The sequence below is a fragment of the Panicum hallii genome, chromosome 5 (assembly GCF_002211085.1).
Source record: "Panicum hallii strain FIL2 chromosome 5, PHallii_v3.1, whole genome shotgun sequence".
NCBI classification, from domain to species: domain Eukaryota; kingdom Viridiplantae; phylum Streptophyta; class Magnoliopsida; order Poales; family Poaceae; genus Panicum; species Panicum hallii.
In genome coordinates, this window is record NC_038046.1 from 56462665 (window position 1) to 56478705 (window position 16041).

General features: G+C 43.5%; 3 protein-coding genes across 6 annotated transcripts; all 3 read left to right on the forward strand.

Annotated features, from left to right (window-relative positions):
- The first annotated feature begins 829 nt into the window (after window positions 1-829).
- LOC112894833 (something about silencing protein 10-like) lies at window positions 830-7633 on the forward strand. 4 transcript variants are annotated; one of them, XM_025962657.1, is made up of 17 exons: window positions 830-1072; window positions 1208-1321; window positions 1444-1485; window positions 1589-1638; window positions 1874-1973; window positions 2731-2987; window positions 3950-4029; window positions 4340-4424; window positions 5078-5257; window positions 5529-5681; window positions 5759-5836; window positions 5940-6079; window positions 6159-6267; window positions 6685-6899; window positions 6981-7047; window positions 7135-7203; window positions 7299-7633. In XM_025962657.1, the coding sequence occupies exons 2-17, from the start codon at window positions 1216-1218 to the stop codon at window positions 7428-7430; spliced, it is 1863 nt and encodes a 620-aa protein (XP_025818442.1). In that variant the 5' UTR covers window positions 830-1072; window positions 1208-1215; the 3' UTR covers window positions 7431-7633. The 4 variants fall into 4 exon arrangements, with proteins under 4 accessions (XP_025818442.1, XP_025818444.1, XP_025818443.1 ...); XM_025962659.1 differs by having other exon boundaries at window positions 6162-6267; XM_025962658.1 differs by having other exon boundaries at window positions 3953-4029.
- Window positions 7634-8411: 778 nt separating this feature from the next.
- On the forward strand, window positions 8412-12506 carry LOC112893132 (syntaxin-32). Its single transcript, XM_025960302.1, has 5 exons — window positions 8412-9022; window positions 9790-10040; window positions 10143-10312; window positions 11109-11309; window positions 12057-12506. Exons 1-5 carry the CDS (start codon window positions 8761-8763, stop codon window positions 12214-12216), a joined length of 1044 nt encoding a protein of 347 aa, XP_025816087.1. The 5' UTR covers window positions 8412-8760; the 3' UTR covers window positions 12217-12506.
- A 524-nt stretch (window positions 12507-13030) lies between these two features.
- Window positions 13031-15805, forward strand: LOC112893133 (brain acid soluble protein 1 homolog). Its single transcript, XM_025960304.1, has 3 exons — window positions 13031-13696; window positions 14712-14964; window positions 15131-15805. Exons 1-3 carry the CDS (start codon window positions 13325-13327, stop codon window positions 15493-15495), a joined length of 990 nt encoding a protein of 329 aa, XP_025816089.1. The 5' UTR covers window positions 13031-13324; the 3' UTR covers window positions 15496-15805.
- The last annotated feature ends 236 nt before the right edge of the window (window positions 15806-16041 follow it).

The following is a 16041-nucleotide window of genomic DNA, read 5'->3' on the forward strand; positions in this document are numbered from 1 at the left end:
GTCTGAAAAGGTTCAGGTACAGGGTAGACTAATATCAGACCGTGACTGCATACCAGTTTGCTGAATGAAATTCAGAGAACAAAGTTGCACTCCTAAAGTAAAGGACTAGGAATACAAAAAGACTGAAATGGCTAGGTTCTGGAACCAAGAAGACCCACAGACTCTCTCTGCTAAGTTGGATTGACAAAGATGTGCTTTTCATCTCTCTTTTTTTTCCTGAGGAAGAAGAGTATGTGTGAAGTTTGCGCAGTTTCTTCAGCAAACTTGCATACATATCTGTAAGTTAAACAATTTAGCCGACAAAAATGTGAGTCTGTACGTTACCTGCAATTACAGATTTTCACTTTTGTAGTTTCAGTACATCGTCCCTTTGAAATTCGGCTGACAAAAATTCAAACAGAAGAGGACAAAATCTTCAAAGAGAAGCAAATAGAAGAGAAACAAAATCTTCAAAGAGAAGCAAATAGAAGAGAAACAAAATCTTTGACTAACGAGGCTACATTTGGAATAAGAAGAAAAAGAAGACCGTGTGACTGGCGGATTCTCAAGGTCAAGTGGGGATGGATTGTGCAGTTCTTTTCAGTTTTGGGCCTTCGTTGTGAATCTCAGTTGGGCTACTGTGACTGTGCTCTACTATGCTCATATGTATGCTTCCTGGGCCTTCTTCTTTTTCTTCAGGCCCGGCCATGGGGAATCTTGGCCCATTACGAAATAATTCCCAAATTTAGCCCGAAGGAAAGGAAACTTTTCCGCCGAAATACCCTAGCCGCCACTCTTCTCGTCTCTCTCATCGGCGGCGGAGCAGCAGTGCCCTCTCCTTTGCGCCCCCCCCCCCCCCCCCCCCAAGCGCCCGCCGCTTTCCACGCGGTCGGCCGGTGCGCCGCTTTCCACACTCCCCTGCCCAGCTGCAGCTCGAGTCCGGCTGGTGCGGCAGCACCCTCCCTTCCCACGATTTCTCTGTTCTTTCTCTCGGCCTCGGTCTTCCTTTCCTAGCGGCGACGACAGGGCGAGTTGCGCTGCCCATTCTTCGTCGAGCGACGGGCGCTTCGCCGGCGACGAACATCCGACAGGGGTATGCCTGCCTATTCCCCTCCCTTCCCGTCCTGCTGCGCGAAATCAAACACCCAAACCCCTACTAAATTCGACCATGATTTGTATTCGGATCTGACCATGATTTTACCTACTAAATTCGATCTTTTTGCAACAGTTATTGGCATGTCCTATACTCCGCGGCGCCCCCCGGCACGGGGCCCTGCAAAGTCCAAGCGGACCGACGAGCTGGCGGCGATGTCCAACTCCGACTACGACGAAATTGATGCCTGTAAGATAAAGGGGATGGAAGGCTCCCTCCCATCGTTTCTGAAGAGCACATGTGTGGTTTTTGTGGTTCCTGCTGGCTGATGCGTGCTTTGTTATTATTTGTCTCTGGTATCTGTTTTGCAGTCCACAAGAAGCGGGACATGATCCCCTTCGACGCCAATGATGGTCAGCGCTCTAGTTTTCATGCCATGGAGATCTACGTTTTGCTTCATCCATCTACCTGCACTTTCCTAAGACGTTTCAATTCTTCTTTTTTGCTGGATTTCAGCAAGGGAGTCGGAGGATGACGAAATGGAGCAGCCCGTGTTTGGCCTCGAGGTAAAATTTTTACCCCATATTGACCTCGAGCTACAAATCATGTGTCAACTTTCAATGGTTAGACATGGTCTGACTGATTAAACGCAACAAGAAGCTACATTTGGCCGAAGAGTACAACTTTGATAACTCAATCATTTGTTTTATTCATTCAGCCTAAACTTGCAGTTGTGTACTAGTTTATATTATTCCTATATTCTATCTATTTGACTTGTTTTTATTATCTCAATTATTTTAGGGTGTTTCTGATAGTGAAACTGATGGCAGCGGAGGAGAAGAGAACATTGACATGGATGAAGCAAATTACGAAGAATGGGACAAAGGGTATATTGCAAAATGTAAGTTTGTGATAGCTCTTACATCATATATATGGGCATAGTACTGCGCGTTTAGTATGGGCCTGTTTGGTAGAGCTTCTCTTGCTTATGATTCACTCTCTGAGAGAAGTGATTTTGTGTCTGAAAGTGATTCTATATGATTCTCTAGGTTAAATTTTAAGTATGAAGTGATTCTGAGCGAGAAGAAGCTACTTTTTTCAGCTCCTAGCACCTTAGTTCATTTTAGAGAATCACTTCATGGATTTGGTCTAGAATCACTTCTCTGTTTGGCAGAGCTCCTCTTGGATTCAGCCTAGAAGCTTGGAAGCTGCTGTGAGAGCTCTTTGCCAAAGATGCCCTATATTTCTTAGTTGCTGTTGAGCAATATGTTTCTGTGGCTTAAATAATTAATTTCACGTATTGACATTACTGAACTAATGTTTTAGTCGCCAACAGAACTTCTAGTTGAAACTATTTTTAAGAATTAATCATATTTATGTATGATGTAATGCAGCTTTAGGTGATAGGTAATGCTGCCTTACCTCTTCAGTGTGAATAAATCCGTTGCTATGTTAGATGCTATGCTAGTGTTATTTTGGTCTCTTCTACTTTGAGAATTCATGTAGTGTCTCAATGCAAGATTTACCTCAATTGTTATCATTTAAATTGCCTTGTTAGTGAAATCATAATAAGAGTAATACTGGACCACTTATTTAGCTGTTCCTGTTTCTTCTGATATGAGGTGTTTGCATATTCATAAGTTAATCTGTTTGTATAGTAAAAAGAGCGGAGAGGGCTGCCAAACAAATTGCTGGAGGTGATGATAGCATGGATGAGCAAGAGGAAGATGAAAAGAACACAGACGTTTGGGGCAGAGGTAAAAAGGCATATTATGATGATGGTGAACAGTCTGGTGATGATGAGGTGGATTATGAGGAGGCACAAAGGATCCAGAAAGAGAGGGAAAAAAAGCTTTCTATGAAAGATTTTGGATTAGAAGATGGTGAAAGTGATGAAGAGAATGATGCCACAAAGGTGATTGTTACTTTCTCTTGTTTGCTTTTACTAGGAGATGGCTTTGAGTACTGTCTAAACTTACTTCAGGATATCTTCTTATCTTATTGCTAGAAGTTATACCACATGTACACAATTTTGTTTTCATGGGGGTAAAGTCCATGTTTCCAACCCCCAATTCTGAAACCGTTCTTTTTACAATCCTCGATTATTAAAAACGTTCACTTTTGAACCATCGTATTTAGAGTGGTTTTAGCTGACGTGGTGTTGATGTGACAATGTATAGGACAAAATAGCTTTTGGGTTTAAAGTTGGTAAATAACTTTGAATAATTCTGGTATAGGCCAAAATAGCATTTGGGTTCAAAGTTGGTAAATAACTTCGAATAATTCTGGAATTATTCTCACTCGCGATATGGAGTATCATTAACTTGCATTTGATGTGTATGATTGAAATAAAGTATCAAAGGCCTGCAGAAGATAATACTAAATAAAACCATTTTTTCAGGTGCTGATTAAGCTTTAATTTCTTTTGAACCAAATTGATTAAAGTTCTAAATACGCAAGAGGTGCAGCCGAGAATGTTTATAATCTAAACCAATTTCGTGTGAGGTGATTTTAACTTCAATCAGCATGCGAACAATTAGTTTATAACTACTCCGTAGCACTTGACGGTTGTAAAATGGTTCATTCCTTTATTTTAAGGTCACTATCGTTGCTTTGTTCGACAATAAAAATTCTGATATCCTTTATCTTCTACATGCTCATTTCTGAATGCAAATTAAAGACAATGTGTTGCTTACAGAAAGAAATTATTTCATGTTGCTCATTTCATGTTGCTAGTAAAATAATATCTTCTACATGCTCAATTCTGCTAATCAATGTGAATGCAAATTAAAGACAAATTTTAGAGTATGTTCTTTGATGCTATATTAGTATGAATCTGACAGAATACCTTTATACAATTGTTTATCCATTGATTAGCAGGCATCCAACCATGAAACTGTACTAAAACAAGAGTTTGCTGTCTCATCAGGCAATGACAAAATGGATGTGTTATACAGGTCTGTTATTTTACTCTGTACAATTAATATTATTTTCAGTTCCTTCACAAAGCCTATCCTCAAGGCGATATGTGTCTCTGTTCAGTGTAAAAATCACAGTGCATGAGAAACTTTTTTGGCCATTCAGGAATAATCATGTTGACTGGTAGTTCCACTCAAATCAGCCTTGCATAGGCATGCCCAATTCCAATTTTTTCAGATTTGTAGTGCTTGGCCTTGGAGCATCTAAATTATGAAATAGTAGAAGTGACACTATTATTATATGCTTAAGTGCAATCCGTGATTACATCTATATATTAAATTTATGCAGTTCTTCTCCTGAACTCGTTAGCTTGTTGTCTGAATTGAAGGAGGCCCATGAAGAACTCAATGCCATAGGACAGCTCAGCAATGCGGTAAATTTCTGCTGAACTCACTACAGGATCCATTTTTTTGTTTCTTATTCAAATAGCATTCACAGAATTATTGCGTAACTTGAAAAATTAACATGTGCGGGAGAACTCTGAGACTTGAAACATGAATAGTTGTTAAGGCTTATTGTCACATCCATGCCATGTCTAGCTCATCATAGCATTGTAGTTGTGCACTTCAGCAACAGAATTCATGGAGAGTGATTCAGATACCAAATGTTTCGAACCCATCTGCTGCAAATTGGTTACTTCAGGAACAGAAGCCATGCGAGGCATATCCTACTCCCTTCTGTTAACTTTCTTGGGACTAAAGGTTTTGTTGTTATTGGCTATGCAGTACATGTAACTTGACTAATGGCTTAGCAATACCATATCCTTTGCAAAAACCAAATTGAACACAATTTAACTTCCTGATAAAAGCAGATTGTTCACATTTGACTCAACTATGAACTCCGGTCATACAGAGCCCACAAGATCGACAGCACATTTAATATTAATGTGTTATGGAGTGGCATAAACGATTCCTTGATTGCGACTTTAGCCATATACGACAAGGGCCCAATTTTGTGATTTGGGACAGACCATAGGTTCCCCCTCCTCCTCTTTTCCTCTGTGATAACTGAATATCATTTCTGCAGGTTACAGCTGGCCCAGGCAAAGCTAAAGGTAGAATGCAACCTTTGGAAGTGAAGAAAGCTTGTTTGCTGGCTTATTGTCAAGCTATTACCTTCTACCTCCTTATGAAAGCTGAGGGGTTGTCCGTGCATGATCATCCTGTAATTTCTCGCCTTGTAGAGACCAAGAATATGGTAGACAAGGTTTGTTTTTAGTAAACCTTATACTGATTCTGAAGGCACAGCCATGCTGCACAGTATCTGCCAGATGACACATTTTAAACTTCTTTTCTTTGCATTCTCTGGGTTAGTATTCTAATCAGTCTTACAGACCGAAAATAAGTTGAGTAGAAGTAGCATGTAAGAATTCTTCCATTATTGGATATCATTATTTTATCACTTGTTAGTTAATCCTCTTTATGAATTGATTAGAATGTTATTTGGACTATGTCAAAAGATTTCCTCTCTTTTGCAGATTAAGCAAGTTACCATGAATCTAGAGAGGCAAAAGGGGAGCACTGATGACCATAACATGGATAGCAGCCCCATCCAAGCTGATAAGATGATCTCACTGGACAAAGGGGAGGGTAAATGTAGCAATGTACAAGCACTTGATAAAGTGAAACAAGTACTGTTTCTTCTTTGTTGTGTTTATTACTTTATTATCTAGACACTCCAAATATCTCATGATTGTTTATAATTCAGGGCTCTGATATCTCTGAATTGAGGAAGAGTGAGCCTTCTAATAGTGATCGGCATGAAGTTAACAAAGAGAAGAACAAGGTAAATCTGCTATGAACGTGTAGTTTTTGTTATTTTCCTGTAGAATCAAATCTAAAAGTGACAGTGAGCAAATGGACTTGCATGTGAAATCTAAAAATGACAGGATGAGCAAATGGGGTTGCAAAGCCTGGAAATGTTGAAAGTAAGAGCCAACCTTGAGGAAAGATTAAAGAAAAAAGGGCTCTATAATTTGACAAGATCAAAGCCAGAGAAGTTGTCAAAAACTAGGACAACTAGTAATCAGTGAGTTATTAGACATTCTTGTTACATAATAATGTTTTTATTTCTTTGTGATTTTAGTAATTTTGTCTTTGATATACAGAAGAGACCTGCAGACATTGGATGACTTTGATGATGAAGTGGAGAAGAATAATCAAATGATGAAACCTAGCAAGCTTGTGGCAGCTGCTGCTAAATCAAATAAAAGCAAGGTATGATATACTGCAGGTTTTCAGTTTTCGCTGTATTAGTTTATCTCTAATTGTTTCTCGTCGTCCTTAAGGGTTTGGAATGGGACAATATGTAAATCCTTATACCATGCCATGCATCAACTACTAGGTCTTAGTCATCTTGGTTGAAAACAATTTCATGTGGTAATATCTTTGGCACTGTAATATCCAGAATATTTATATTTCCAAAGGAATTTGTTTATTGAATTTGAAATCCATGGTGAATTTTAAATTCTGATTGCACAATATTGTACATATGTTTCAGTTTTTTTTAGTATAGGCTTGGGAAGGAAAACTGCATATGTTCAGTATAAGCTATGACATGACTTTGAATTTTATTCGTAGCTACAAGGTTATGGTCGTATCTGTGTCTAATCCCTTGTTTCTTTATCTTCAAAGTTTGTGTCTGGTGATGATGACCTTCCAAAGCGAGATAATATCGGTGAAAGGCGGAGGAAACATGAGCTTCACATCCTATCAAGAGTAGGAGCTAACTCACTTGAAGATGATCATGAGTTGCCAGAAGATATTGACTATTCTGAAGAGGACTTCTATCAGGATGTGAAAAGACTGAGAACTGAAAAACTGTTGATCAAGAATGAGAAGTACTTAACGTAAGCTCCATTCATATGTCAGGTAATGGGGTGCTCTTGGTAAATGCTATACTGGTGCTTATTTCTTTTCCCGTATGACAGAACTCCTGGCATTCAACCTGTGGAGGAAGAAACGGATGGAGATGGCAAGAGGAAGATTTCATATCAGGTTAATCCTCACCCTGGTGTATCATACAACCTATTATAAATTTTGATTTCTCATTACATGTTTCTAAGTAAATCCAAACTCCTGCAGATCGAGAAGAACAGGGGGTTGACACGATCCAGAAATAAGAAAAAGAAGAATCCACGAAAGAATTACAGGGTAATTAACATTAAATTATATGCGAGTCAGTTAAACTGCCTGGGTGATAATTCAAAATTATTAGCTCATTTCTTCTGTGTCCACCCTCTTTTCAGGATAAGCATAAAAACAAGCTTGTCAAGCGGAAAGGCCAAGTGCGTGATATCAAGAAGCCCTCTGGTCCGTATGGAGGTGAAATGTCTGGCATCAACCCGAACGTCAGCCGCAGTGTTCGGTTCAAGAGTTGATGTCAGTTGTAACTTGTATGTTCGGGTTGATCATGTTATGTTGGACATGAAAATTTTGGTCAAGGGGGTTTTGTGGTCACAACTGGACATGAAAATTTTGTGGTTGAACATGAAAATGTTCGGTTTTAGGATTGGATAACTCTGGATTCACTTCCTGCTGCAGGCCCAACTACGCTGTTGATTTCCCTCCTGCTTGACTGGAACTAAAATTTCTTCGCTCACTCTCTAACGAGACAAAAGCCGGCTTGGATAATGTGTCATATTTAGATGTGACTAGTTAAAGGCTCGTGTGTTGCTATGGCCAAAACAAATGTAGAATTCCATCCGACCATACAACAATAGATGCATTGAACTAATAAGGTCTTGTTTGGTTCTGCTTTTCTAGAATTCACTTATGTGAGAAGTATTCTTTTCTTTCTAGAATTCACTTATGTGAGAAGTACTCTTTTCTGATAAGCTGCTATCCGGAGAATCCGCTGCCTTGGTACGCTGGGTGTCTGGCAACATGATTATTTTTGCTTATTGGAGATTTAGATTTCGACCCGCTTAAGAGATAAGCAGGGCACTAGTTGTTTTCCTGCTTTTGTGCTAAGTGGATTCTGCGGTAAGTGAAAAATAAGCAAAACGTTTGGGTTCGCTTTTTTTTTCACCTATAAGCTGCTTATAAGCAGAACCAGTCAGGGCCAACAAGTGTTGAAATTAAGTGTGGGGCTAATATATTTGGATATGATTATAAGCCGCTTATCAACGGAAGTAAGCCAAAATTCCACCCAAACACGTCGATTAAATTTTCGCTAAGAATCACGGAACAATATTAAGGCCGATTTTCTCCTACGCGTTCCCGAGCAAGCGAGGGGCGTTGTCCTCCCGTGCTCTCTGCTCCCTCTCCCTCAGTCCCCATCCGGCCATCCCCGCCCGACCCTGCCCATGCCGCCTCCCGCCGCCGCCACTACCCTGTCCCGCAGCCGACGTCCCGCTGCAGCCGCCGGCTAACTTTTATCGAAGCCGTTGCTTCGCGGTCAGACGGTGAAGACGTTCCCAGACAGCACAGCAGCCTGGTGGGGACGCCCGCCCCTCCCCGCGGTAACGCCGTTAACCCCATTCTCCAACCCAACACCTCCTGCGAGGTTGCGATCTGACAAGAATCTCCCCCAATTTCCAGCTCGATTCCCCATCGCCGCCCACCCCCGAACCGACCGACCGCGTGCTCCTCCCCCTCCCCCTCCCCCTCCCACCGCGTGCTCCTCCCCCCTCCCCCTCCCACCCACCGAGGCGGAGGGCGAGGGCGAGATCCAGATCCGGGGCCCCAGATCCACCGCCGGCGGCCGCCATGAACCCGACGCGGCCCGCGCAGGCGTCGTTTCGCGACCGCACCAACGAGTTCCGCGCCGCCGTCGAGAGCGCGCGCCGCCACGCCGTCCCTTCCTCCTCCTCCGTGGCCGCCGCGGCGAGCAGCAGCGGGAGCGGCGGAGCCGGGCCCCTCGACGGGTCGATCGCGGCCACGTCGGCGCGCTCGGAGTTCAACAACCGCGCGTCCAAGATCGGGCTCGGGATCCACCAGACCTCTCAGAAGCTAGCCCGCCTAGCCAAATGTATGCTCCGCCTCCTGCTCCCCCTCGTACCTCCTGATTCTTGCGTCGTTGAAGACAAGTTGAATTGGTAGAGCGCTACGATCAGCGAGATCTCCAGATGCGATAGTTGGTTATGAATAGTGATTTACTTTGTGGTTGCGGATAATTGATACGTGTCTTTGCTCGAGGTTGCTGTGAGAGTGTTCGTTCTCACTTCTCAGTGTTTCCGTGATGTTTGATTGTTTGGTGCAGATGTCGGCTGTAACCTGGTTGATCCTCTGGGTGCTCATTTGCCTATTAGTTCCTACTTGTGCTATTTCCTATGAGGGTCAGGATGGGTGTGATGTGCTTGTGTTGTGGTGATGTTACTCTTCTAGTGATGACATTAGAATCATGTTGCCGTGAAGCAAGCCAAGATGTCCATTCTTTTATCCTGGTCTATTTACATGCTTCTGAGATGTGTGCTTGTTATGTGGTGGGTGCAAGTGTATCTGGTTGTTGACTCCTTTTGTGAATAGACTTATTTTCTAATTACGTCAGTTGAATCTGACATTATATATTCATATGTTACCAAGTCCTTGATCATATGATCTACAGTATTCCATGCTATGGTGGTATGGTGCTACCGTCAGATCTAATTATGTACATTAGTTCTAGTGGCATTACATATCACCACAAAACATCATCGGTGACCTCATGCTACAAGCCGTTTATCATGAATACTAATATGCTATGCATTTGTAAAGATTTTGCTATTTCTATGATTATTATCAAATGAATGTTTGCAGTGGCAAAGAGGACGTCGGTTTTTGATGACCCTACCGTGGAGATCCAAGAGCTGACTGCAGTTATCAAGAAGGATATCACTGCTTTGAATACTGCTGTTGTAGACCTACAAGCTCTCTGCAATTCACAAAATGAGAGTGGGAATCTATCCAAGGACACAACGAATCATTCCACTACGGTCGTGGACAACCTAAAAAACCGTCTGATGAGTGCGACAAAAGAATTTAAAGAAGTTCTTACCATGCGAACAGAGGTCAGATAAACCCCCCCCCCCTCAATTATACTGCTCATTCCCCCCCTTTTAAAGTCTATAGTACACATGGTTGCTTAAAGCCTTTCTTCCCATGATGTGCAGAATTTGAAGGTTCATGAAAATAGAAGGCAGATGTTCTCCTCGTCAGCTGGAAAGGATGCGTCAAATCCATTCATTCGTCAACGTCCTCTTGTTGCTAGGGATCCATCCGAGTCTTCTGTGCCCCCAGCACCATGGGCCAGCGACTCTGCATCTACCCCATTGTTCCAGAGGTACTGTTGCCATGCAAAACTAGATGTTTTCGTACTTTCATATTTCAGCAGCCATTCAAAATCACTTTATTTTAGTTCTGTCAAATTTTATTCTAGCTGTAGGTTGGCAATAAGGCTTCTAATGTCACACTTGAGTCCATTCATAATTATCTTAGTTTCCCTCTAGTTCACTTGGTATTTATATTCTGTAGTGTCTGCTATCTTGGAGGTGATGTGGTACAAAAGAGATACTTTTCTATAGAAGTCCTCACATCTGTCCGAGTACATAGCACCACTAGCTACTGGCCAGGAAGCTTTAGTAAACCAATCTGGGCTTGGAAAACTATTTTGTGCCAGCCAACAACCATGTCCCCATCCCAACCCAATCCCTGCACATCCCTACCCATCATGACCAGAGGCATAGCAGCCTTTGCATTAGCCCTGTTTACACGATTCCATGTTATCAGATGCATCTACTTGAGTGAATATTTTCTATGTTGCCATTGTGATGGAACAGCCTCAATGCATACTCGCAAAATTTATCGAATAATATTATGCCAGACACGGGCTAGTCCAGTGGGGTTCATCTTACTGTCTTTATTGTTGTTTCGGGGGCATGATTGCTGTCACACTCATACCTGTTTATGTTGAAACAAGCTATTTCTTTTCAGTTTGTTCTGTATAGCCGTGCTCATGTTAAAGAATAAAATTGGCTACAATAATTTTTTTTGGCAGAATACATCTGTTGCTCAACCATGTAACATATTGTCAGTGTGCTTTAAGAGTTCTACTCACAATTTGTGCTCCTGATCATCAGGAAGAAGACTAATGGAGACCATGGAGCATCATCATCATCCCAGCCTTTCATGCAGCAGCAGCAACTGGCAGTACAGCAGGACAGTTACATGCAGAGCAGAGCTGAAGCGCTACAAAATGTAGAATCAACCATCCATGAACTGAGCAATATATTTACACAGTTGGCAACCATGGTTTCTCAACAGGGAGAGCTAGCAATCAGGTGAACCTTCACCCGAAATTTATTTTAAATATCTTATTATCTGGAGAATAAGCTTGCGCTTGAATTAAATATGTAACTTCATCTTTGTAGAAGTGTTAACGCCATCAAAGTGTAAAGAATGACCTCACCTAGAGAATATGCTGGCCTTATCAGAGATGAACATCGTCTGAAACGTTAGCATTGAATCTGAGCATTAGTCGGCAGCCTAGTGCCTAGCTGTTATTTGGTGTAGCTGGTTGGCATATGAGCAGTGCCCGCAAATTGATTAGACCCTGAGGATAAGAATAAGTTGATTGCTACCTCCTTTTTAGTTTGTTAGGTTATCCATGTAGTTGGCAAGGGATGGTTTATTAGGAATGTGGATGTTTTCTGAAGGGCCAAGCTATTCTTTGCACATGCAAACAGGACCTTGGTTCTGTAGCACGGGCAAAAAGTCTTTCCAATAAAAGGGATAGCATTTATCCCATTATGATCTAGAAGACATAAAACAAGTGCGGAACCTGGATATAAGATTCTGGTTGCGGTTGCCGGTTGGGATCAAGCCTGGTGTCAAAGAGAGTGATGTCACACTACCTCGTCCTGGGAGCTTTACCCGCAAACAGCTACTGTATCACTAGTTTTCACCATCCCTATAACAGTCATTAGAAGTCCAAAATCAAAATTTACGATTGATGTTACATTGACAATTCATGCTTTCTAGTGGGCTGTTGGCTATGTATTTTCTTAATGTTGCCTTGTCTATGACAGAATTGATGAGAACATGGATGACACGCTGGCTAACGTTGAGGGAGCACAGGGCCAGCTCCTGAAGTACCTCAACAGCATCTCATCGAACAGGTGGCTGATGATGAAGATATTCTTTGTACTGATGGTGTTCCTCATGATCTTCATATTCTTCGTTGCATGATTCCTTCTGCACCATCTCACCACCCATGCTATACGTAGATGGTTGCTATGCGAAGTATTCTTTAATTTTTGCTCATACTACTACACCGTGTACACAATTTTCACCCCGGATGATAAGCAACCGTTCACCCTTCTGTGGTCATGTAAATTGGGACAAGCTCCTGCACTGATCTTTTACTCTTGACTCCTGAGTGGCGATGTTTCCACAATATGTTTGATGTATTATCGCGGGACCAAACCAAACAATAATAGGTGATAGCAATGTTTCAGAATAGCTGCTCATCATTATTAGATCGCGCGTTTGTGCCATCTGCTTTCTGATTGTTCCTGCGGCCTCTGCTGCATCTTTCCAGTAATTTTGGATATCTTCTCCCAGTTACTAGTCTTTACGATCCGCTGATCCTTCAGGGCCGAGGCATGTTCACCTCGAATATCAGTCTTCACGATAAATATGGATGAATACTGGAATCTTAGAACTAGACTACTAATTATGCTTTTTTAGTTTTTCATGCGCTTTTGGCACGGCAAAAATAAGGTGACCTTACACTGTCGCAGTGATAGCAAGATCATTCAGGCACCAGCTCTCTGCAACCTCCATTTCTGCCAGGTCCTCTAGCTCACAATTCTGCAGGAAAACGTTGCCCGGATGCAGTACAGTCGAGTTCTCACGACGTCACACTCGCACTGTGCTAGACGCCTAGACTCTAGACGAGGGGGGCGCCCGTGGCACGGCACGGCACCCCAGCGCGTGGCGTGTGCAATCTGGCAATGCGTAATGCGGGTGGATAGAGTTGTAGCTGGCGATAAACCAAGCGCGGCACGCGAGCGAACCACCCTCCTCTCTCTCGCCCTGCGCCGCTGCTTAAACAAACGCCAGGCAAGGCCGCGGCACGCGTCTCCTCCGCTCTACCTCCACCCCATCTCAAAACCCTAGCGCCCGCGCCTCCATCCCCACCCAAATCCCAATCCCCGACCCGATCCCCGGCGGCGACGGACCCCCGCGCCGATTCGCCTCCGCAGATCGGCGGCCGGGCCGCGGGCGGGGCGGGTTCAGATTCGGGTTCGCGCCGGGGCGCCTCGTCGGGGTCCCACCGCGGCGGTCGGGGAGCATGGTGGGGGGCGGGAGGCGGGGCGGGGCGGCGGACGAGGTGAAGCTCAACACCGGCAACGTGTTCGCGGCGCTCGAGTCCCTCAAGAAGAAGAAGAAGGGCGACAAGGGCAAGGCGGCCGGGTCCTCGTCCTCCAGGAAGAAGCACGGCGACGGGGCGGCCCAGCAGCAGGAGCCGCCGCAGAAGGAGGTCTTCTGGGCGCCCGCGCCGCTCACCACAAAGTCCTGGGCGGACGTCGAGGACGACGACGACGACGACTACTTCGCCACCACCGCGCCCCCGCGCCCCGTCTGGGGCACGGCCGGACAGGGCGACGAGGCGGGGAAGGACGAGGAGGACGTCGAGGCTGCTGTTCGCGCCGCCCTTCAGGAGGTCTATTTCCCATCCTCCTCTATGCGGCTCTATTTGGGTGATGAAATGTGCTTGGAAATGTGTTAATACCTTTGAAATGTTGTTGATGTTTAATCTATGCTCACCGGTTGGTTGGTTAGTGGAGTGTTGGCGCGGACTTGTTGGAGTGAGGCATGCAAAGTTCTGTAGGTGTACGTGCACGTGTGTGTTATGCTGTTTGATTGCTGTCAGTAACGGATGCATGAATTCAGTTTAGTTGTGCAATGCATGCTCAGTTTGGTAATCAGTTCAGTGTAGGTATGGAAACACTAAATTTCCGCTGCAAAATTCTATAGGTGCATAGTATGGCCACGTGTTTGTCCTCTGATTGAATGATTATCTTGTTGCACAGCACATGCTTAGCTGACAAAACGACACGACGTAGCTGCATACATGGAATTTTGGACTCAGGCATGAAAAGTCCTGTAGGCTTATGATTATTGTGCCGTTTGATTAATGCTGGTAACGGATGCAAGTATTCACTGCAGCAATCAGTTTCTAGTGTAGTGGAAACGGTAATTTGCCATGGGAAAATGCTGTTATAGATATGTCTGTGTGATGAACTGATGATTTTATATTTTCATTGAATGATTCTCTTGTTGTACGGGATATGCTTAGCTGACAAATCTTTTTTTCGACATGACGTAACTGTATATATGGAATTGGAGAATTAGTGTATTAATGCCTGTCTCTTTTAGTTTTTGGCAATTAATGATGTTTTTCAGCAGTGAGTGCGAGGGTGTTATGTGTCCTGGAAGGGTATATATAGAAGATTAGCAGTAAATAGTTACAGAGGCACTAAGGCATATAGTGCGGGCAAATTTATTTTCTCTATTACGGTTTTAAGTCTATTTAAGTCTAAATAAGCATATAATCCAACGACAAGCAAATTTGTTTCGTCTCTTACAGCTTTAGCATATAACATGTTTGATTGTTTGTCTTAATGATGGGCCTCAGTGATGGTATTCTTAGATGTATTTGCTTCTTCGTGCTGCAGGACATTGAGAGTGATGATGAGGACCTTGATGAGGTTGATGATGGTGCTGAGGATGAACCTGAGCATGAATTGGAAGATGCCCCAGCTGAACCTCCTATGAAGACAGTCGCACCCCCTGCACCCCCCAAAGACACAGAAAGGCAGCTCTCTAAAAAGGAGTTGAAAAAGAAGGAATTAGCAGAACTTGATGCGGTATTGGCTGAGCTGGGACTTTCTGGGAATTCAAGCAATGCCGCACAGGATGATAAGAATGGTAAATGCTACAATACATTATGTTTCCCCTCTTGTGTTTTATGGTTCTTGAATCATGCTTGTATGATCACTATGGATTGAAGAGAGCCTAAATTCCTGATTCCAATATCTCTGTGTGGTTGGGTGTTTGTATGAATTTTGGTTTCTCATGTTGTATTTTCTTGCAGCTGAGAAGAAAGGTGCGAACCAAACTGGTGATGGAGAGAAAAAGGAAGATGCTCCAGCCCCTTTTGAGAGCAAGACCTCCAAGAAGAAGAAAAAGAAAGACAAGAGTTCCAAGGAGGCAAAAGAAACACAAGAAGCAGCGGACGGGTCAGAGGAGACTGCCAGTGCAGAACCTGATGAAGACACTGCAGCTGTGGACGTGAAGGAGCGCCTAAAGAAGATGGCTTCTATGAAGAAGAAGAAATCGAGCAAAGAGACGGACACCGCTGCCAAAATTGCTGCTGCTGAGGCCGCAGCAAGGAGTGCAAGGCTCGCGGCAGCTAAGAAGAAAGAGAAGAGTCATTACAACCAGCAGCCCGTGCGGTAAATGGGCAAAAAGTTTTGAAATGCTGAGTTTGATATCCCCTTGTTCGTTTTGGACTCACAATAAAACTTTTTTGAGTTTGTCGTCTTTATGACTGTGAAGCCTTTCTGAGTTCCATTTCAGAATTCATGAATGGCCTTTGTGGTCACAAAACAGTTGTGTAATTGTGTTTTGAATTGTTCATCCAATGGAACTTCATGGACAACATGGCCAGTCAGGGTTATATCGTGCTGCCTCCTGTAGTCCTGTAACCCTACTCTTGTATTGGGCTAGGCTTGTCGAAATTATCCTCAGCTTGCTTTCTTTTACCATAGTACCTTTTCTATTTTTATAAACATACCCTGTAATCATCAGCAGGATGGTAGCACGTGCTCTGTTTTGCAGCTTACTGAGTGTAACAGATGGTGTAATCTCTTTATTACTGTACTGCTAATATAACAGTAGCATTTGATCTCACAAGTGGGTCAGTGGGTCAAGGATGTGGGCGAACTGCTGCTGCATCACTATACCAGTGGCAGATGATGCTCGGGGAGGCATCTGGTATTCAGG

What these genes read in the sequence shown, in the direction of transcription:
- LOC112894833 (XM_025962657.1), top strand. Translation starts at nt 1,216, where the DNA reads ATGTCCTATACTCCGCGGCGCCCCCCGGCACGGGGCCCTGCAAAGTCC. An exon ending in AAAATGGATGTGTTATACAG is followed by an intron (nt 4,030 to 4,339) that starts GTCTGTTATTTT and finishes AAATTTATGCAG; the next exon opens with TTCTTCTCCTGAACTCGTTA. An exon ending in TAGGACAGCTCAGCAATGCG is followed by an intron (nt 4,425 to 5,077) that starts GTAAATTTCTGC and finishes TCATTTCTGCAG; the next exon opens with GTTACAGCTGGCCCAGGCAA.
- LOC112893132 (XM_025960302.1), top strand. Translation starts at nt 8,761, where the DNA reads ATGAACCCGACGCGGCCCGCGCAGGCGTCGTTTCGCGACCGCACCAAC. An exon ending in TTCTTACCATGCGAACAGAG is followed by an intron (nt 10,041 to 10,142) that starts GTCAGATAAACC and finishes CATGATGTGCAG; the next exon opens with AATTTGAAGGTTCATGAAAA. An exon ending in CAGGGAGAGCTAGCAATCAG is followed by an intron (nt 11,310 to 12,056) that starts GTGAACCTTCAC and finishes TGTCTATGACAG; the next exon opens with AATTGATGAGAACATGGATG.
- LOC112893133 (XM_025960304.1), top strand. Translation starts at nt 13,325, where the DNA reads ATGGTGGGGGGCGGGAGGCGGGGCGGGGCGGCGGACGAGGTGAAGCTC. An exon ending in TTCGCGCCGCCCTTCAGGAG is followed by an intron (nt 13,697 to 14,711) that starts GTCTATTTCCCA and finishes TTCGTGCTGCAG; the next exon opens with GACATTGAGAGTGATGATGA. An exon ending in CGCACAGGATGATAAGAATG is followed by an intron (nt 14,965 to 15,130) that starts GTAAATGCTACA and finishes ATTTTCTTGCAG; the next exon opens with CTGAGAAGAAAGGTGCGAAC.